At 42.4% G+C, this 23,291-nt stretch overlaps 1 protein-coding gene across 1 annotated transcript in view; it reads right to left on the bottom strand.

Annotated features, from left to right (window-relative positions):
• slit3 (slit homolog 3 (Drosophila)) overlaps positions 1-23,291 on the bottom strand; it is a 295,699-nt gene that overhangs the window by 15,561 nt on the left and 256,847 nt on the right. Inside the window, exons 24-33 of the mRNA XM_069669598.1 lie at positions 20,778-20,849; positions 20,588-20,670; positions 20,384-20,464; positions 18,474-18,598; positions 16,486-16,583; positions 11,490-11,629; positions 7,628-7,721; positions 6,226-6,363; positions 5,376-5,616; positions 2,487-2,617 (exon numbers count right to left, since the gene is read on the bottom strand). Coding sequence (XP_069525699.1) covers positions 2,487-2,617; positions 5,376-5,616; positions 6,226-6,363; positions 7,628-7,721; positions 11,490-11,629; positions 16,486-16,583; positions 18,474-18,598; positions 20,384-20,464; positions 20,588-20,670; positions 20,778-20,849 — 1,203 coding nt within the window. The remainder of the gene's footprint in view (positions 1-2,486; positions 2,618-5,375; positions 5,617-6,225; positions 6,364-7,627; positions 7,722-11,489; positions 11,630-16,485; positions 16,584-18,473; positions 18,599-20,383; positions 20,465-20,587; positions 20,671-20,777; positions 20,850-23,291) is intronic.

Genomic DNA, 23,291 nt, shown 5'->3' with positions numbered 1-23,291 from the left:
TGCTGGAAAGGATTTATCCATCTGACCTTAAAGACCTTCCACTATCTGCTGCTGCAAGAAACTCTGGAAAACTTTCTTGGGACTGCATTTGTAATACACCCATGTCTTTTTTTTTTAGCCTAAACTATTGTTTTATTTCACTGTAGCTAACTTCTTTTTGCAAATTAGAGGCTGGTTGTCAATCATCATGCCAGTGGTCTTTTTGATTACTTGTGTAAATTCAAATGACAATTGTTGTTGAGTTACATGTTTGAATGATGTGCATTGTTATATGTCCCAGCGTTAAAGACAGAGACAATACACGGTATTGAACCTTGTATCATGTATCCCTCTCACATCCCTCTCCCTCTCCGTTCCTGCCGCAGACAGTGCAGACAGATTAAGCAGACAGGATCAATAGGAGCCAATCAGCACCGGCCAGGATGGACATAGCCCCTTTCTCTCTCTCACACACACATTGTCTACTTTAAAGTAAAGTTGGGTAATCCTTTTTTATGTCTTTCTTTTTATTCTTTCCCTCCTCTCTCTTTGTTGTACACCTTCCCTTCTCCTTTTAAATCCCTTCCTACAGGCTCCTCTTTGCGAGTACAGAGAGGACCAATAAGGCATCACATTACCGTACAGGCAGAAACACACAGTAAATCCTGCTTATAGTACATGTTACACTGGGACTGTTTCTTATCTTATGGAGCGCAATCTTACTTGTATCTTACTTTTATTGCAACCACACTTCACCGGAAACAGGACGGAAAAGAAATGATGGATATCATAGTATTTTACTCGATGACAACAAACCTGTGACTTCTGAGGGCTGCGAGGAGTGAACGCCCTCTAAGGCTCATGAAACGCTCAGGAAAACCTTCTCAGCAAACTCAAATAAGTCTGTGTATCTTATTTTGAAAGGTTTAACACACAACGTGTTGAATTCAAGCTGCCTGGCTTGAATACAATCATATAATAACAGATTACATAGTCTGTCACTGCAGTAAATGACTTATGATTCATTAAACGCCGGCCTCAGGAGACTCCTGACATCATGGTACAGGCTGTGTGTTTAACCAGGCTGGGGTTTGACTGACAGCGTGACCTGTGTGACTCATTACTCAGCTTTCTTTCTTGTTTTAAAAGGATACAATTACCTTGTTAATTCTCTTAAAAAAGATGCCAGGAAAAGTAAAAGTGACAGTTTTTTCACAGAGTTTTTGTTAATCTCTTTTGTTTGTAATGTCACATCCTATTATATCTTTATATACATCCCATATTTCCTGTGCCGTTCCCATAGCTAACTATGGTATATAATGTGAATGTGGTGTATTTTATCACATCTCAGGGCTTACACAGACTAACACATTGAAGGAGGACTTTTGTTTCCACTGTTTGAAGTTTCACCTAGAGAGACGTTGGCTGTCTCTCACCAGGGGACACGACTGTCTACTCAGGATTATAAAGGAATTTTCACAGTTCATGTTTGTTTAAAGGAGGAAGTGCTCAGACGTAGATCTGTTACTGTGAGAGAGGGAGAATACGCCGCCGGATTTATGTGTGCATGACCAAATCAGCACCTTCAGAGAAGTCCTTGAAGTCTGTAAGAACCGCACATCCTTGGAACTTTAGTCGTTGGCATGTGTGTCATGCTTTTTTTTTATCCTCAAGTACTCTTTCACTACCTTGATGCCTCGTACACTCAAATCTGGTAAATGTGTGAGTAGCGTCATTCAATGCACACAAACAAGTAGTTTAAAATTCACGTCTATGTCAGTAAACTTATGTGTTGTTAAATGTTATGCTAAGCAGTTTGAACCTGAGCAATTATTCAATTATTTGGTGCCTTCAACCTACTTTTCTATGGCTGTGTCTCAATTCAGGGGCTGCATCCTTCGGAGGAGGCGGTCTACGAAGAATAACTAACTCACGTAACTTAACCTATTATTTTAAAGATAATTTGTTTCAAGGGCCCTTTCATAATTTTTTACATTTGAATTGGCGCACAAGGAATCTTGGGATACGCTGGGCCACGAAGGATCCATCGGGTGCATCCTTCGTGGCCTGGGACAAGTATAACGCATTTGTTTGCCGCATCTGAAGGAGCCTTTGAAATGAGACAGCCTTCGGTGCGCCGCTGTGACACAACCAGCCTTCAAATACGTCCTTGGAAGGATGCAGCCCCTGAATTGGGACACAGCTTATGTGCTTGCGGGAGTTTGATTGAGCTTTTTGATACTTTAGAGTGAACCTTAACAACAATGTTTTATCCAACAGGATAGTATAACTGAACTTTAATTTAGAAACTGTAAATAAAGCACTTAAAATGATTGTGCCTGTATACATCAGATTGAATTGATCAGTGTGTACACATGTGGGAGTTATCAAAAGTGAATATGTTGTTTTTAATGGTTGGAAGTGCATTATTCATATTCAAACCTGGCCTTCAGCATACTATACCTATGATATAATTCTGCGGAGGACTTTCTGTGTTTGTGGCCTACCTGTACACAGTGGTGGGTGGGTAGGTGGCGATGTCATAGATGAGTCGTATGTGTCCCTGGTAGAGCTCCAGTGCCAGCGGGTCGTGGTCCTCCTTATACAACAAAATGCCGTTGTCCTTGTCCGTAGCCACCTGAGAAGACGGAGGAGTTGGATTAGAAATAAAGACTAAAACATTTGAGGACGACACAAATTGAACAGCACGCAAGAATCATGTCATCATGTTAGCTGTCCAAACGCAGCTTTAACCTAGCATAGCTTGTGTTTATTCACTTTATAATCTGAGCAAGTCATTTATATAAATTAAGCTGATAAGGACACACACAAATCCCGTTTTAAATGTTGACTTTAAGCACTGATTGAAAGGTAAACGTCTCTTAAAGGTTTTGTTGCTAGTATACTTTACATTGCTAAGTGAACTGTTTAACTTTGACTACAACATACTGTATATATTTATTGTTTACTTTGTACCGTTGTGATTAATTAAGATGTGTGGAAAAAGTATTTAACATGTTTAGGTAATACTGTTACACTTCTTTGCTGTTGTCGGCCTCAGCGTGGTTTCTCTGACCTGCAAAAGCACCAAACCTGCACCGAGCTAGCTTATAGCTTTTGATATAGCTCCACATCAAAGGCAAAAGAGAATGTCACACATGTAAACCACTTTAAAAAAACAGTAGAATAATGGAGAGAATGTAAATTCTGCCGCACACGTCCCGAAACGAGGCCAATCGCGTCTCCCTCCCACACACACACTTGACATGTCACACTTGCTCTCCAGCTCCGCTAAACGCTAACTAACTAGCGAGTGGAAATGGGGCCAAGGGGCCAAGCACTTAACACTCCGGCTTCGATGGAGCATAGCCAAGTCAACACCTGCTAACAAGCTGCTGGAGAAGAGATGGAGGTAGACCAAGGAGAGGAAAGGAGGGAGAATGTAGAGAAGAAAAAGAAAGAGAGAGGACGACAGAGAAAGAGAGAGAGAGCAGGGGATGGAGGAAAGTGGGTGAGGAGAGAAGTTGGATGCAGACTGAAAGAAAAGAGAGAAAGAGTGTAAAAGAGGAAAAACATCCAGTGATTTATGAAGTGCTGTGGCTCTTTCATTCTTTTTTTTTTTATTTTCTCTCTCTTGCCTTTCAGTCAGGGCCTCTTGGTGGAGTTTAAACAGCCTTGGCACTGACATTGAAAGCTCCTGGCAGGAACACAAACACACACACACACACATCCACAAACACTCACACAGATCCAAACAGGTGGTAAATATCAATTAGACTGCCCTCCGTTTCTTGTTTCTCTTTCGCCCACTTGCACTCTGGTTTCCAAAAAGGAGGAAAATACGTCTCTATTAGGATAAGCCTCCAGCATGTATTGTGAATGATGCGTGTGTGTGTGTGTGTGTGTGTGTGTGTGCGTGTGCACGAGCGCTCAGTGTGCGATGGAAACAGAGGGTGTAGCAGATGTTTTCTTTGCTTTGTCGGCGCTGAGTCGAGGAACTCTATAGGCTTGATTTGAGCAGCTAACAGCTTCATTTCAAGCTGCTTAAAAATGTTTTCCATGTAACGCAGCACAATGTGACTTTTGTACTTGCAAAGGTCGACACTTCACAAGCTAGGCCTTATTATCGTTAAGAAAGCAGGATATATTACAATAAAGTTGAATGCTTCTACAAATATGTACATAACCAGGGTTTTTAAATTACGAGGCGGCCGCCTCCGTCAAATTTCGCACTACCCCCCGGCTCTCGTCAAAGCCTGACAGGTGTTTTTATGAAGAACCCATTCTTCCAACAAGGACAACACTTGATAATTAGTCATTTCTAACTGCAATTACAGCATTACGCCAATGTGGTGGGGGCGCTGTATCATAATCAGTTTGGTGCAGCAGAAAAAGGAGCCGCCAAAAGTTGAAGAAAAGTGAAAGAAGTGAAAAGTTTTCCGTGCTGAACGCCTGTGTTTTTTAGCTACAGGTAAGGCAATGCTTTGATATTTTCTGTTTCCTTTAACATGTGAATGTTGTTTCTTTTGCATCTAAGCACTTCCAGTTTATTACGTTTAACATACAACCACTGTAACATTTTCAACTTCACCAATATGGCTTAATAGAATCAAAATGAGCAGTTACTTTTAAAATCGAGTGAAACATTGCAGACATCATCTGATCATTACCGGCAGTTAAAAAATATGGCTTTATGTTACTGACCGGGTGCGGTGGATTTGTCAGTTCTGTAACCAGTACACAAGCACAAGAAATGGGAGGGACCGGTGATGGCGACTATCAGAGTGCAGGATGAGGCGTCAAGGCGACGGTATCTAGTTTCCAAGTCATGAGAAGTGTTCGCAAAAAAAGATGTTTACACAAAACACTATGACTATGTACATCTACATCAGAACAATACAAAGTTCCTTATGCATGATTTGTTGTTTTGTTAGGAGAAGACACCTCTGTGTAATGGATTAAAGGCAAGGCACCTGATGGACCAGACCAGGAGGCCTTGGACTTCAAGGAGCGCATGAAGAGGTTTTATAAAAGGACCTACAGGATGCTGAAATGCTCTAGCCTCTGGTTTTGACCTATGTCGTTGAAAACAATTTAATTTTAATTTTAATTTTAAACAACTTTGATTTTAAGTGTGTAAATGAACACATTAGCTCTTATGTTGTATTTAATTAAAATTTGAACAGTGCACATTTATTGGTTTTTAATAAAACAATCTTTAAAGTGAGAACTGTCCTTTCTTTAATTATACAATTATAGCACGGTACACGTGCACGTGTGTACACGGTAAGGAAGGTACCACCTCCGCCTTATTTTGAGCCAGGAAAAACCCTGATAATCTTGGGCTTATAACACCTTTACAACAAACTTTATTAGAGGTCAAAGTTCAACCACACCTGTAAAGAGATATGCGCTGTAGGACGGAGCTTGGCACCCGGCAGCTCCACGTACCCATCCCGACCCATGAAGTGAACGGTGGCCATCTTCTCACATTTGCTGCCGTAAAAACTGGGCATGCAGCGGCACACGGGCTCTCCAGCAACCACCAGGCACTGGGCGCCGTTCTGGCAATCTGATTGGTCGCAGGGGCTGGTCTGCAGCAAGATCATTGGTGGAGGGTTCTCACAGAAGAGGCCGCTGAGGGAGATTAGACAGCAGATTAGTGATTCATAGAGCTTTAATGGGGTGATTTGTTGTGTCCGTTTCCGCGGATACACTTGACTCATTGCATCACATCTGAGGGCTGAATTAGGGAAGTGGGAGATCTAAGATTACTGAAGGAAATGGACTCTTTTATGTTTTATCGAATATACAAACATACATACTTGAATCTCTGAACTTTTCTTTGAATTTCCCCACACCATATCTGTTTTTATAATCTTCCATGCTTATAAAATCATCTACTTTAGGGTGACTGTAGCTCAGACCAACATGAGGGACATAATACCAGAAGTAATTGTTCCCTGCATCACTCTCTCACTCTCTCTCTCTCTCTCTCTCTCTTTCTCTCTCTGTCCCCTGTGATAAATTTGTTTCCCTCATGCCAACAGTCTCTGCTATAATTAACCACATGGAGCTGCATCTGCTCCACACACACACTCACACAAACACACGCGCACACACAGGGTCGAGACAGTCAAGAGTCTGATTATGAAGCGCCATCTGTATCTCCTCCCAGTCTGGCCCCTGCAGTGTGCAACAGTGTTGGTGTTTGTTCAGGCGGTGATGTAGTTCCACGACTCTCACCTGAAACCTTCTTTGCAGACGCAGGTATATCCGTTGACGGCGTCCACACACTCCGCTCCGTGTTGACACTTGTTCTCCAGGCAGTCGTTATAGTCCTGCTCGCAGTGTTGGCCGACATAGCCGGGTAAACACTCGCACCTAGAGTGACATGGAAATATGGATGTGATCACTGTGTTTGTGTTGGGCTCAGGCTCATGACTGCAAACGTTTCACTGTGCAAAGTTTTTAGTTCCTTTCTACAGTTACAGAAACAACTTGTTTCCTGCAGCAGGATTCTTGAGCAGGACACCAAACATCCTTCTAAATGTGAGACAAAGTTCTTTTGATAAATGTTGAACATTTAAATGCAAAACACCTTATTAAACACAAAGGAGGGAATTCACTAAGAGTGAATTGCAGCCGCTGATAGCTCCATAAATTGTGCATCATTTGGACCCGCTTTTTGCTCCATCTCAAGGTTGGATTCACAAAACAAATTGCACTGATGATATTCAAACGCAAACACACCCATAAAGTTTCGCAGATCCGTCCAGTTTGCTCTTGTTTTGTGTCTGACTGTGGAGAGAAGCTGTCTGCACCTCTGCTCTCTGCTGCACGGTGCTGTGAACTTGAGCGCACACTGACGGATCTCAACTCCATGCACAGATCAATGATGAGCAGGGAGAGGAGGGGGCAGCTCTTTTAACAGTTTTCTGTAAAGTCCAGACTCGACAGGTGTTTACTAGTTTAACTGTCTGTAACGCAGGTTCATTTTTTTGAACGAGCGCACAGCAGCAGCAGCTCGTCCATATAACAACCAGACCGTCTCCACGCGGAGATGTGCCCGTGTGCCGGGGTTGAGCCTGGCACAGCCCCGGACTGATTGAATTAGGTGCTTTTTGCCATGAGGCTCATTTACATAGAAAGGGGCCAAATTTGCCCGATAGTGTGCATAATGACTCATTTAAATATGCGCAAACAGCACCAGAGCACAGAGACGCTGTTTACTCTGGAGCGCACTTTGGGGTGCATTCAATCCTCTGCCTGTGCTTGGAGAATGAGTCTTCTTGTGTCATTTGTACAGGTCTTTTGGTGAATTCCCCCCAAATTATTTATAATAACTCTTCTATTTTCCCTAAAAGCTGCAAGGGGGATAGGATAATTTTCCGTGTATTTGTGTACGAGTTACAAACCCTGAAAAAAGCTACATGTCTGTCTCCTCGTGAATGTTTTTCTGTCTGTCTGGTTGTGTGTTCAACAAAAGCTCAAATCCCAGCGCAGAGATGACCGGTCTCATTCTCCTTGTTTTACCAAAACAATTCTGCTTTTAACTTCTTGACCTCACTGCTCCTGTCACTTTGTTGTCACTTGATGCGACCTCTGACCCTTTTAAGTGCTGACCCCCTGCGAAGCTGTCACTCACCTGTAACCGCGGCCAACATGGACGCACTTTGAGTCGTGCTGACAGGGGTCGAAGCCGTGGAGACAAGGGTCAATCACCTCCTCGCACAGGTCACCTGGAGACAAAGAGAAATTTAAAATAATTACGTTTAGAGCTAAATTAACAATTAACTTGTAATGCAGATGAAAGCATCATGCCACCAAACAGATAAGACCTTTCAGAATAAAATTACAAGAGAATAGCTGCACGAAAACAAGTAAGAGGAGTAACTGACAGACGGAGAAGGTCTAATCGTTGGGCATTTACTATTCATCAGATACAAATAACTGTTAAAGTAGGGATGAAAAGGAGCAGAAAACGATCATTTCTATAGGTGTCTATCTTGTTCAGGGCCTCCAGATAATGTGCAGTGAACACACACACACCTACACACACGCAGGGAGTTGCATTATCAGCTTTTTCTCAGAGCTGATGGAGAGGGAGGTTAATAATCTGTGTAACAGTGGCTACGGTCTAAAGATGTACTCACACACACACACACATGTTCAGAGGGCGAGAGGGGTTAACAGTGTGTGTAAAAGCATGCAGTAGCTGGAGCCGGTCACATGAAGGAAGAGGGGACCAAGTAAGGTTAAGCACATTTCCATCGCTCTCCGCCTGCTTTAATCTAATCCTGCCGCCTCGCTCCCTCCCAGTCTGTCTCCAACACTTTTTCCTTGAGTCGCTCTTAGACGCATGTTGTTCGCAGATACGGTTTACTCATGCATCTGCAGGAGGATGACATGTGGAAGTTAAAAGGGACTATACAAAAAACTAAGGCATATGAACTAAATTCAAATAGCCGCCTCTTGGAAACGATATGTCACACTTTGGACACTTCGTTAAAGATGCCAACATTAATCAATGTGAAACTAACTGTGATACCTTTATATAATCAACACACACAAATGGGACCATATTTGAGGTGGTTAGTAAAGATGATAAACACATTGAGACTGATTTACACCCCTTTGTTTTTCCTCACTGTGAGACACAAAGTTTCACTTCAGCTCAGTTTGTGTTGGAGATTTGTGCTTGTGCTATAAAGCATATCAACCTATCAACAGAGCCAGACAGCCTTTGTTTGTCTCTTTTCCCTCAAAAATAATTATCACAAGAGTGATTAAATGATGTTAAAGTGCTAAAGCTATGACACAATTAAGCTCTGTCACAATTTTAGAAGCATATTAAGAGTGTTGGGGGGGGGGGAAATCACAGAAACTATCTATTTTTTACAGTTCATAAAGACTAATAATATTGCAGAAATATTGAGGCAAATAGTTTTATATTTAAAGTAATAATCTCAAAGATTTTCATGTAAATAAATGTCTGTTAAGTCACTATCTATCGCTGAATGAGGTAGCACAATGGTGATTGAGCCTATGGCCCACTGATGAAAGCCTTTGCATTTGCAGTATTACAGACTGGGTGTCCGTGGCGACTTTCATGGAAAAAATCACAAGCGGTGCCAAGTTAGTGACGCGTTTTCCATCACCCAGCAGTGGTTGGTCTGTCAGAGAGGGTAGGTGGAGCTAAGCGGCTGCTTTTCTGCTCTCTGCAAGTGTTGCGAGTAAACAGTAATCTACTATGGCTGAACAAACAAAGAAAAGATGGATGACTACAGATACAACTTCAAAAATAAGTGAAAATCCAAAGAAAAAGAAACAAATTCAACGCTCAGACTAAAAAGGAAAGCGACCGTCAGCGAGGAAAATCAAGAGTTACAACCGGAGCCAACCGTGGACGTCACACATGCAACACTGTCTGGATATCTGATAAGTGTGCTCCCGCAATTACTGTTAATCGCTATAGGTGCCGCCAAAGAGAACGAAACTGAGATCTTGAATATTACAACTTTAAATCATACTGGCGATCCTGTGTGATTTCCTGTGATTAGAAGGAAAATAGAATTGTGTACAATTAGAGCGAAATATCAGAAAATAACTAGGAAATGTTTTATGAATATTTATGGTGCCAAGGGGATGCTCCTTTGGTAGTACCTCCTTCAAGTCATTTACTGCAAGATGGTTCAATAACTAATGGCCGTGTATTCATGAAATGCATGCTCCCCAGAGCCTAAAAGCCTTGTTGACCTCCTGACCTTTCCTTTTCTGCCACCTTCATGCTGCAATGTCAAAATGACACACAAGACACCATGACAGCATGTACCAAATTCAGGCACCTGTTTAATTTTTTAAACCCCTCTCATTTTGGAACGGCAGAAACCTCACATCAGCCGTTTAAAATTCCTTGTGACCTTTAATCTTGATATTTTTCCACCTCTGGTGCAAATATGACGTGACAGTCCTGGTTTGCTGAGTTTGGAGAAAGCCGAGCGACTAGTGAAGGACTGTCCTCCTAATGTGACACCTGATGATTACATCCCGGTTCACTGCGCTGAGTGGGAGTTTAGAGCCAATGGGACCAGCTGTGTGTGTGAGTGTGTGTGTGTGTGTGTGTGTGTGTGTGCAACAGCTGTATGTGGTAAGGTGGCTGGCAGTGTGAGAGGTTGCTCTATGCCAACACCGATAATGACATGGTGTGTGTGTGTGTGTGGGTGAGTGTGTGTATATTGACTGGGATCCAGTGTCAAAGGGGACCAGCTGTGTGTGTGTGTGTGTGTGTGTGTGTGTGTATGTGTGTTTTAGAGGACTCTGTCACAGATAGAAAAACTTAACTTCCCAGTCAGCAGTTTAGCTCCAATTTGCTGGACTCTCTTTCTCTCTCTCACTGCTTTTGCCCTTTATCGGCCTTTTCTTTACCCTTTTCCCTGGCTATGTTTATTTTTCCCTTTCCTTCTCGTACACACTCCATCTCTTCCAACTCTCTGTCAGTCTTCCCCTATTGCTCTCCCTCCCTTTCTCCTCCGTGATTGCTCTTTCAACCTCCTGTAGGAGCAGTTCCAGGTCACTGCGGAGAGGCCGTCCATTACTAACCTACCCACCAGTAAAGTGGAAAATATGATTTTGTATGTGTGTGTGTGTGTGTGTGCAGTAGTGTAGGGACTTATCCAATCTCTCTGAGGATTTAAAGACCAGCTCCAGTCATGTTTTAAGACATTTAAAATTCTCTGCTTGAAATAATAAATTGTGTCTGATATGTTTTTCTGCAAAATACGTTTAATTACCTAAACTCCTCAAAAGGCATCTCCTCCTTCTCCCTCATTAAAAACTCCTAAATCTGCATAAGCCCCGCCCACTATGCAAATGTCCAACCGCCCCCTCCGTCGCAAAAACAAAACACGTCTCTGCCATCGTTTACTGGCAACTTGTTGAAACTCAGCTAGCTTGAAATGTAGCAATTAGTAGTAACATTAACCTTAGCAGTCAGTAGTGAGTTTGCAAACATTACAATGACGGTTACAGCTGGCTTGCGCATCGCTGAAGTGGTTGCCATAGGTTACACATAATGATATGCATTGCGTCACCCCGTCCATTAACGGGATTGGCTCCTTAGGTTTGTGACGTCTCAAACCTGCCAATCTGAAAACGTGTTGTTCAGCCTGTCCTTGGTACACTGCAGTTTAAAGCAGACAGGCCCAGCCATGGAGATGACTGCTGATGTTGTCCCTGATATGTCTTGTAGCACATGAAGAACACCACATGGAGATGTTTACAAGGTTATCTGGACACTTTCTGCTGACTACTGTAATTTAACAGCTTTAGGAAAACATGCTACATCCTCGATCTTTCATTTAACTCACACAGACACTAAGACAACAGATGGATGAAGTGCTGCAAGTCCTGCAAGCACTGGAAACTTGATTGACAAACACTCTTTCCATCGACTAAGGTTTGCTCCTTTTTGGTAGAAATAGACCGTGTGTGCGGGTATATGTGTGTACCTGTGTAATTGGGTGGACAGACGCAGGTGTAGTTGTTGACTCCGTCGACGCAGGTGGAGTTGTTCTCACAGTCGTTGTCTTCACAGTCGTCTGGGTTTATTTCACAGCGTTGGCCCTCATATCCTGGCGGACACACACAGCTACACACACATAGAAACACACAAAAAAAAATGTGTGTTATAAGATGTTGACTGGGCCAGATCTGAGCACACACACACACACACACTCCTGCCGCAGAACGTGAAATAAAATCAATCAGCCAAATCAATCATCTGTTCAACTTCACTTCCCCTTAAATTCCCCTTTAAGTGCTTTAAAGAAAAGCAATTTCATCTGTATTCTAGTGCTGTTTTCTGCTTCCTGTGCTGGTTCTCACACACCACTGGAGCCTCAGCATATCTGTATTTAGTGGTCTGACAAGAGACATCATTTCATGCCTCATTTTATTGCGGAAATTAAATTTTAACATGGCTGTTCAAAATTTAAAGTCTAACAGCCGCACACAAACCCTCCCCCGCTATCTTGTTTTGCACTAAAATTTAGGGAGACGCAGCTTTTCCTTTTAAACCCGATGCTTTGATCCACGTCAACTCTGTCTTTCTTGTGTGATATTTCATTAATGAACACAAGAAGTCAAAGTTCCTCCAGCTTATATCTTCTAATAAGGTGGGAAAAACTTTAAAACCCACCTGGAGCTAAGAGAAAACATGCTGAGATACAATTTTTTTTTTTCCTAATTTGATTTCACTTCCTTCGTACATCGCCCACCTGGGTAAGGAATTATCAAAGCGTCCTCCTCCTCCTCCCGTCCATTCATCTTCCTTACTCTCTTATCTCCCTCATCTCCAGTTTCTTTTCACCCTCCTCTGTCTTCACCTGGCCTTGATCTCTCTCGCCTTTTCCCACCCTTCATATCTAAGTCCGGTTAACTCCTTATATTAGATCACATGCATTCAAAAACACACTCCAACTTTAGGTAAACATAAACTCAACCCCTACCCCTAAGCTTGCCCCACTGCCCTCTCTCACAAGTATTTTTTACTTCAGGAAGTCCACTTACTTTCACTGGATAAAAAGGACTTTGCACAAAAACACACACTTATTTGTAGGACACTATCCTCTGTCCTTCCCCCTCACTTGCACCTTTAAAACTTTTATTTATGACTCCTCATATTTCACTCTCTGACTTTTCTCATCCAACGTTGCTGCCTCACAAACGTTTTCTCACGCTCACACTTATCTCACTCGCTCTCTCTTCCCACACCATGCATGATATGCAATGGTTACCTCCACCCTGTCTGTCTGCTGCTTTCAGAAAGCTACATTTAAAGCTGTGTGAAGACTCCAAAACAAGCTAAGCCCATGAGGTACAAAGAGCGTATTCAGTTAGCCTTCAGTAGCTATCTTACATATCCAGCAGACAAATATGAATACCCCATTGGAGTCACAGGCCTATTACTTGCCAAAATAAAGTCAAAAACATTCTTCTTTCAGTTGTGGTCTGGCTTCCCTCAACCCATGATAAAAAAACAATATCTATCTGCAACAACAGGTTAGCTAGTAGAACTGAAAATATGCTAGTAGCTGCTTTGAGCTACACAGAGCTGGAGCAAAGGGTGCTAATCAATGTTATATCACTTGGAGAATTAAGTCTGAAAACACTTTCGTTTTAGCTGAGGTCTGGTCTCCATTAGCTAGTCGAGCTGAAAGAAAGAACTGAGCTAGTAGCTGCTCAGAGCTACACAAAGCTGTCGCAAAGGGTGCTCATCAATTTTAACAATAATATTACTTTAAGAATTGAGTATGACACACGCTAGTTTTAGCTATGATCTAGTTCTCATCAGCCAGTGATGAAAAATTAAGAAAAGAAAAGAAACCTATCATCGCCAAGACCGTAGCTAGCAACTGAAAATTAGCTAATAGTTGCTCAGAGCTACAAGCAGGAGCAATAGCCAATAATCAATGTTAATATCAACAATATTACATCAAAATTAAGTCTGACACACTTAGCTGAAGTCTGGTTTCCATCAGCCAATGATGAAAAATCAAGAAAACAAAACTATATTTATCAACATGTTAGCTAGTAACTGAAAATAAGCTAACAGCTGCTCAGAGCTACAGATAGCAGGAGCAGAAGGCAATACTCATTAATATCAAAGATATCACTTAAAAAGTTTTTCAGCAGCTAATGATAAAAAAAATAAGAAAACAAAACAAAACTGTATCTATCGACCACAACGTTAGCTAGTATCTAAAATTGAGCTCATAGCTGCTCAGAGCGACCCAGAGCTGGAGAAATGGGCAATGACCAATGTTTGTCTACACTAATTAAGCAAGTACACAAATGCCTCAAATTAAATTGAAGCTTTTTTGTAAAAATGCTACCTTACGAAGAGGCAATTTGTCTTTGCTGTTAGCCTCCAAATAAAGAGAAAGGAACAAGAACAAAAGGAGAGAGAAAGTAACAGGAAGTGTTCTCAAGAGAAACTTAAGACAAAGAAAATCCAAATGAGAAAACCACTGCGAGCACCGACAGGGTCAGAGATCACTGTTTGACTAATCAAATCCCAGTCTTGACATTTAAAGTACATACTTTGACAAATGAGTCCCTGCTAAGAACCGAGGCTAATTGGACTTATTGAATATCCCAAACTGATTATATAACATGTTAAAATGTCACAGGGGTCTGGTCTCCTACTCTTTTCTGTCTCTCTCTCTGTGTCTCTCAGAGGGCACGCATCTTTACCTGTGTTGGTATTAACATTAAGAGAAGACCTGTAAAGGGTAAAGAGACCCCTAATAGCATTACCTTGCAGGACGTTAAAGGCCAGACGCACATCAAAGCTTTACGAAGGGCAGAGGCCTTGTTAACGGGCTTAAAGAGTAGACGTCTGGTTAACGTCTTTATGACAATTGTTTCAATCAAAATGGCTGTTTGTCATGAGTCTGTGACAAAGAGGGGATTTTTTGGAGCGACATTGATGACCCGGGCAGGCACAGGGATACTCTTACACACACACACAAAATCATTCAGCTGCTAAAGCTGTCGTCTTGGCCCTTCAAAGCGTTTTAAAGAGAGTTAAATATTGTGTATCTAATGTGGTCTGGTTTTATTTAATGACGAAAGGGTGGATTGCTAAAAAATGTGCCAAATTAAAGACTGTTTTTAATTTTTCTTCATGATATTTTTAAACAACCGTTTCAATTAATTTTGGTCCGCGGTCTACTAACAGAGATATATTCGATCTCCATGCACTAGTTTCCACATGAATTTGGATGCTCTTACTTCATCGTCTTGGTCCAAAAGGGATTATTCATGAGTTAATAGAAGAAAGGGGAATTCTTTCACAATTCTACCAAACATTTACAACAACTCAAGCTGTGGGTTTGTGCAAAAAAAAACAACTGTGGCAGAAGCCCGGAGGTTTATGAAGCCAGTTTGAGATTCTGTATCAACCGATCCCTCAACAACTGCCACAGAGAGGCTCTTGACCCCCAGCGTCTCCAGTGGAGCTGCTCCACAGCCAGGAGTCAAACTGTGATTGTGTTGGGCAGCTCCCAGGTGTGAATGTGAGAAACTGTATGAATGTGAAACAGGAGCTTCCTGGAAAAAGAAGCGAGCAAGCGCAGTACGCTTTCCCTGAATTAATATAGATGAATAAAGGGGTCGTGCAAAGTACGGAGTGTGGATTTCTGCTTATGTTGTGCATCTGCGTAAAAACCTAAAAGCAACTGTGTGGATGCTGTTTTTTATTGTTAAAGTGATAAATAATATTTTGGAGGTAATAACATGTACATTCTTACACCTGATCAAGCTGATTGCACATATATTTCCACTGAACAGTTATTGTAAGAGTAGGACGGTCTGACACAGCATTACGTTTGCACTATTTCATTGTGCATGCAGTGGATTTAAACATAGAATAGATGGCAAAATGGCCCAAGAGAAGGAATACTCTATGTACAGTAACACGGATTTCCAGGGCCCAGAATTAGCACCCACCACTCGCTAAATGCAAATCTAATTTTGCAACTACAATAAGTGAGGTCGGATGCCAGGGGCGGGTGCTCCCATCACTACGAAACATACTCCAAGTTGTTGACAAAGTTTTGTTTTGCAACGTCGCTGGGGTGTGTCTGTGAATAATTGTAACGGCATCCTTTAATTGACCTTCGCTGACCACCACCGGTGCGCTCACGCTTCTGTTTTTAAGCTCACACAGGGATCTAGTTTTTGTCTTTATCGTTAACTGAGACATTTCAGGGGGGATCTACTTTTTTCCACAGTTGGTGAATCGTGTTTTGAGGGTAATAACATTCATACACTTTGATCACACTGATTGCTACAATTCTTAAACTTTCCACTGCACAGTTATTGATAGAATGGGACGGTCTGACTCAGCTGTGCTGCTGCATTAAGTTTGCACTATTTCATCGAGCATGCAGTGGATTTAAACAAAGGAATAAAGGGCAAAATGGCATGAAGTGTTCATTGTTCACTATCAAATACTTAATATACATAAAATCAGAGCTTTAATTGGAAATCCTTTATAAAATAAAGTAAAGAAAACCATCAGATTCAGGATATTATATATTCAGCTCCGTTGCAGCATTTGTTTGTCATCACACATAAATTAGACCACATTAACGTTTTGGAAACAGTGTGCAGACAGAATCAGATGGGACACACTCATGTACACAATGACAGTAGTTGAAGCGAGTGAGGAGGTGAGATAGGGTGCAGTCATTTACTGATCCAACCAAATAGACCCTCCTCTTTCTGTCTAACCTCCATAACACACACACAGGCAGGGAAACCCATCATGAGGTCAAAGTGAGCTGTTATATAATGTCCAGTACAGCAGGACTGTCAACTCAACTCATGCTGTGAACTCTGGGAGCAGCCTTGTTGTCATTCTTTCAGAAACTGTACTGAAAAGCAGGCCACATTTTTTACAACACAGAAAACATAGTTAATAAGAGATATTTGTTGTACCTGAAGTGGTCTTCTTGGCCGGGCTGAATGTGACACGTTCCTCCGTTAGTGCAGGGGAAACTAATACAGGCGTTGATGGGTATTTCACAGTTTTGACCCTGGAGGAGACAACAAAGGAGTTCGAAAAGGCAAGAAGTTAATAATTGAATTATTGATACAATTTCTCTCCCTATTCAATCAAAGACAATACAGTCCATGCTTTAAAACCACTTTACCAGCATTTTAAAATCGTGTTTAATATCCTCTTTATAAAGTCTGAAAAGGGCCACACACCAAGCTGTCAGTCTCTGCAAATGTTTCTTTCTTATTGCTGAGAGCTGAGATAATTACCATTTATTTTTTACTTTTGAATTTGAACCAGATTTCTGCTTCGGGACCACAGATCTGTGAATATTTTAGTTGCGGTGAAAGAACATAGCCTGCAGAGAGACGGAGGGTTGAATAAATCTCTTCTGGTTGGTTAATCCAAAAATACAGCAATTTCTAAACCATCAGCAGCACTTAACCAAAGAGCTGCGCCACACTTCTCTCACACACACACACACACACACACACACCCTCAGCTTACACACACTGTATGTACTGTACAGTATGCACACATTCACATGTATGCATGACGCAGCCTTCTGCCATGATTCATTGCGCTTCTCACCACACACCTGTTTTCTAAATAAACAGCTTTCACTTGGAACTATATCATGTATCAGAGTTTCACACACACACACACACAGCGAGCCCCGCGGCCGTAGTTTTAATTTCAAACCGCCAAACCTTTGGCCGCCAACACACCCACTTCCTCTGATCAAAGCAGCTAGGAGGACGTTTATTCTTGTGTTCCCTCGCCATCCATCTTCATTATTTCCTCCTCTCTTTACTCTCTTACAGCAGCTATTTGTTTATGTTTCGTTCACTCTCTTTCCACCGCTCACTCTTTCCCACTCTTCCTTTCAGATTTTTCCTCACTTCTTTCTCTCTCTCTTCTCCGCCTTTGTTCTCCGCTGCTCCTTCTTTGATTCCTCTTACACATTTTAATTATAATCTTCCCCGTGGACGCTGACACAGAAAAGAAAAAGTACACACAGACATGTACATGCACACGCAGACGCATACACACACACACACGCAGTCCTTGTTTCCCAGTCTGTGACCTTGGCAAGTGATGTTTTAATTAAAAGTGAGATTAAAGCTTTGTCCTCCTGTAAAAGCCCAAAGGTCAGGAGGTGTGTGTGCACACGTGAGGCTATAAGTGTATCTTTAAAGTGCTTGCACACATGCAGGCGCACAGAACCCACTGATATGTACTCACACATTCAAACAAACTGGTAGATAATCCGACATGTACACACACACATATTCCTCACACCCTCTTACAGCGCAAATCACCCCTCCACTAGTAGATTTGCATGTCTTCCCTATAACGCAGGGGTCTTGACAATTATTACACCCTCTGTCTTTTGATCAGTCAATACCTCGGGCGCAGCCAGCTGCAGTCATCATTTCCCTATTGATGAACAGGTAGATACATTATGCATGCAAGGCCGCAGCTAAGCCCGATAATGCTGCTAATACCACCAGGCTTATGCAGCACGGCTATCCATCTATAGGATCGCTTCCACGCATGCAGACGATTCAAAGAGACGGGCAGGAAAAGTAACATTTCTTCTGGACTGGATATCATAATTTACAATATTTCAAATACAGAGGAAGCAATGAAAAAGGGTGATTTATGTGACAGTGTATGTGGCTGGTACAAGGGGTCATGAGATAGAACATGGCGCTAGAACTAAGGTGCAAAATCAAGGTGATTTACATGCACAACAGGTATAGAATTAAAGTTATAAATGTGGAGAAGATATTAATTAGCATGCTGCTTTTTTACTCTTTTTCTCTCTGTTTATTCTGAGATGAAGTAAAGCCGTCTTTATCTGTAGACTGAATGGAAAGTTTGCTAATCCCAGCAGATTTCCTCACTCAAAAATGCCCCTCACCTTGAATCCATATGGACATGTGCAGTGGTACAATCCAGTAGAATCAGAGACGCAGGTACCGTTGTTTTGGCACGGCGCCGCCAGGCAGGGGGCGCACTTCGACATCAGGCTGATATCTACTGGACCTGAGAAAGATCACGGAGGAGAACGTGTCAAAGGCAAAGTCAGTTTAATGGATGGTGTGTTCAGAAAAAGGCCTTACAGGATAAGAACGGCAGGAGCTTAGGAGAGCAATAAATGGGATTTGTTTCAGAGGGCAGGGCTTGTCGGAGCAAGAGGAAGAGACGATTTGATTCAGTGTGAAGATGTGAGGTACCTCCATATATCAGCTACAGTTTGATCTCAGCACCTGAGTCAAAGAGCACCTCGTAGTTTCACTTTCTTCTGTGAAACCTGTTCCAACATTTATTCCAACATGCAGGCAAAGCAGACTACGCCTGTCTGTAACGGCTTCTTTTCACATGCAGGACTTTTTAAAGACATATAGTTTCCTGTGTCTAAAGAGTCCTCTCCTATTCCTTCTGGTTAGGTAGCAGGCGCCCTGAGGCGGATTAGGTTAGAAGTCGACTCCTCTTGTACTCTTGTAGGCAACAGTAAAGTAGTTTGAGCTGGGACGCTTGTAATAAAAGGTACTATGTCAATAAAGTTTAATAGTGTTATTATCATTTACTTTAACACAGCTGTAATATTAACACAAACACATTGAGCTCACTCAAAGAGGCTTACTCGCTATAATGAAATTAGCTGTAAAGCCCTCCATCCTGATCTTAAGTGTGTGTATCTGAAGTGCATTCAATGCTTCAATTAACTTTATTTAAGAAGAGACAATAATACTTTTACTTATACAGCACTTAGAAGTCCTGAACGTGCATGTAAGACTATAGCAATATGAAACAGGAGGTCAATCAGCTAAGCCGTTATTACAGGAGCATTTTCACATATGAAGGTAAAAAACAATAAGATGAATAAAGCAAATAGGCTTTTTTTACTTTTTATGCCTTTATTTTTTAAAGACAGAGGACAGTGGATAGTGGCAGAAATGGGGGAAGAGAGAGTGGGGATGAGACGTGTCGAACCCGGGGCCGCCGCATTGAGGGTTATAGCCTCTGTATTTGGTAGTCGATTTAACTGCAAAGCTAAATCGGCGCCCAACAAAAATAGTTAAATGTCTTTCTCTTTGCTGTAGCTAAACCCAGCATTGGGTGAAAAGGCAGGGCAAGACCACAGAAAGGTTACTAGTCATTCAAAAAGCTTACACAGAGAGAGAGAGAGAGAGAGAGAGAGAGAAACACATTTCCCCCTGTTTTTAGGTATCTCTGTGAAAAACATGTAGACATGTTTTTAAACTGTTGGGAGAAGACCAAAGCACCAAGAAACTGCAATACAAAAAATTAAAGCCTTCTTGTTTTGCACAAGCCACTTGTCTACAATGCAAATAATCACATAAAAATAAAACCACTGGCAGTCTGCCTCACCTAAACCACTGAACCTCGAGTGGACGCTCAACTTTTAGCCATCAGACTGAAAAACACAGAACCCAGACGAGCGGAAGGGAAGTGAATCTGACAAGCTTAAGGTCAAAAACGAAACGTTTCAACTCTATCTAATCGAAGAAAGTAAAAGGATGAAACCTTTAAAAACTGAGGACTTCACAGAGTTAATGTGGCTGCGATGGAACATAAAGAGTCCAAACACAGAACTCATTGACTCTCAATATACTTGATACTGACATGCGATTCCTGCCATGCTTTAAACACCTCTCTGTGCACAAATCTGACTAAATCCAAGGATTAACCCAGAGCTTACAACAGGTAAACGCTGATATGTATTGACAAATAATAGAATGTACTGTTGCAGGTGGAAGTAGGGAAAGAAATGGGGAGCAGTGAGCAGAATAAAAAGTTATTTACCTTTACACTGAAATCTGTTGAGCGGTGTTGTGAGCAGCAGCCGGTCGGCCATGTCAGGAGGTCCGGTACAACGAGCGATGCCTACAAAACAAACACTTAGTGACTTACACAGCATGCTTTGCAACTTTGTTACCCACAGTATAACATGTAGCAAACAAAAATTGAATATTCAGGTTGTTTTGGCATCGTGTTTTTTCTCCTTACCAGGCTCTTTAAAGCCGGCCTTGACCCACTGAGAGAGCCAGCGCAGGTCACAGTTACAGTAGAGAGGGTTTGCACCAAGAGCCCTGGACACACACGTACACATGCACACAAATTAAATACGTAATCCAAGACAACTGAATACAAGAAAATGACCCACAAAAGCAGATACACTGTATGAGGCTGCACTCACAGGTGGGACAGAGCGGTGAGGTGGTTGAAAGCTCCTTCTGGTATAGTTGAAAGGTCGTTACCATGAAGAGTTCTGGAGGAGAGAAAACAGACAAAAATAAGAGTCAAGAGCACGAATATTAAACAAAACTGACCTGGTTACATATTCAAGAGGTCACTTGATGTTAACCCACTGTTGCTCTTAATGTGCAGGTTATCCATTTGATTAAATATCCAGTATTTCATGAGAATTTTAGCAACAAGGAGAAAGATGTGCAACTCCATTTTGGTAGGGTAGGCGGAGCTAAACGGCTGCTTTTCCGGTCTCTGCAAGAGTCGCGAGTAAACAGTAATCTACTATGGCTGAACAAACGAAGAAAAGATCGATGACTACAGATACAACTTCAAAAATAAGTGAAAATCCAAAGAAAAAGAAACAAATTGGACACTCAGATGAAGGCAAACAGTCTGAAAAGGAAAGCGACCGTCAGCGAGGAAAATCAAGAGTTACAACCGGAGCCAACCGTGGACGTCACACATGCAACACTGTCTGGATATCTGGGAAGTGTGCTCCAGCAATTACCGTTTATCTCCATAGGTGCTGCCAAAGAGAACCAAACTGCGATCTTTGTGATTACCACTTTTGAAACAGCTGCAAGTTTTAATTAACTGGCCTTTCTCCAGATCAAAATGTTGAAGCTGTATTTAAGGCGTAGTAACAAATTTCATTGATGAGCTAAACCAACCTCCTGCCTTATATCCATCATACATCCATTATCTATACCGCTTATCCTGTTCAGGGTCGCAGGGGGGCTGGAGTCTATCCCAGCTGTCATTGAGCGAGAGGCGGTACCAATGGAATGATCCCCAGCCAATCACAGGGCTGACACAAAGAGACAGACAACCTTTCAATTTTAGAGTCACCAATGAACCTAACGAGCATGTCTCTGGACTGTGGGAGGAAGCACCCGGAGGAAAGCCACGCATGCAAGGGGAGAACATGCAAACTCCACACAGAAAGGCCCCCCTATGTCTGAACCGGGATTCGAACCGGGAACCTTCAAGCTGTGAGGCATCTGCGCACCACCATGCAGCCCTATATCCATCATATCATAAGTACATGAAACTGACAGCCCGGCAGCCTAACACTCGATTTTCAGCTAGCTAATACACCAACCCTGACGAGCCGCATGCTAAATTATTGAACGTATTTGTTGTTCCTCAGCTGCAGACGCACCATCATCCCCTTTTGTAATGGCAAAATAATACAATATTCATGAAAAATAACATAAAATAAACAGGGCGCTTATTTTCAGCGCTGGGCAATAAAACTTGTGCTGGAATATAAACTGTCTCGTATGGTCATCTGGCAAACAGTGGTGTGTGTGTGTGTGTGTGTGTGTGGAAAGGGACAAAGTGTCAGAGGGACAAACTGCAGGCTCTGATGTGTATCGGTGTGAGTACGTGCATTTCTGTTTAGTGCCTTTGGGTGTTTGTGCATGAATGTGTGTGTACGTCTGTCTGAAACTTTTGTCTCGACGGGCTCGCAGACTGCAGAGTGTGTGTGTCCTTTGTGTCTCGCCATCTGAGTGTGTAGCCTGCTGGATATAAGTTCACATTCCATTAGAGCGAGGGGCTGCAGCAGGGGACAGCTATCAAACCAACACTGTTGGGAAATTGTGTGTGATTTCTGTGTGCATAATTCAGCGTGTGCACGCTCAGGTCAGCGTGTGCCAGACTTAATGTGTGTGCGTCTGTGCAACTTTACATGTTTATGTGCATCTGTGCGTGTGTGTTTGTTCATCTATGTACGGTGGTCTAACAGCCCCCGCGTTAGGCTGGCCCAGAGGGGGTTGTGGGTAATGAGGAAGTGACAGTGATGGCTGCCTGGCTACCAGTTGCTATGCGGGGGCAGAGAGGGATCAGTCCCAATGGTAACATCAACTAAAATGAAAGGAAGAAAGGAGGGAGGAAAAAGAAAAAAGCCATCAGTAAAGTTCTGGAAGGTGAAAGCCTCGTCAGAGATACAGTCGATACAAAGAGAGGAGACCAGTAACAAAGCCGACTTCTCAGACGGAGGAGCACTGAGTTTTTCTTCCTGAATAAACAGTGGTGGCCAAAGTTCAGGAAGAAATATCTACAGAGAGCAATGCAAGGTAAAAGAGTCACATCTCTTATTATTATTGCACTTTGACTGACTTTCAGTTAAAAGGTTTTAATCTATAGTATCACTAGATTGATAGATACTTTATTGATCCCGAGGGAAACTCAGGCATCCAGTATCTAAAAAGACACATGACATAGCAAGGCAGCAGGCAGGGCAGCAGTGGCTGCATGGAGACTAAAGCTCTTTTCACACTGCAGTTTCACCAAAGCGCCGTAACGATGCTCCACTGTCATGCACCCTTTGCCATTTTACATTGGACCAAGCGTTGTAGAAGCAAAACGTGCGCGAGTTGTAAACACACACACACACGGCGCTGTTCCGCCCTGCCGGCTCCGCTGCTTACACAGACGCCGTTTCGTCTCTGTTACT

The sequence above is a fragment of the Semicossyphus pulcher genome, unplaced genomic scaffold (assembly GCF_022749685.1).
Source record: "Semicossyphus pulcher isolate SPU_LCO1_2020_fin unplaced genomic scaffold, fSemPul1.0.p SCAF_2, whole genome shotgun sequence".
NCBI lineage: Eukaryota > Metazoa > Chordata > Actinopteri > Labriformes > Labridae > Semicossyphus > Semicossyphus pulcher.
This window is presented reverse-complemented; position numbering and strand designations above follow the sequence as displayed.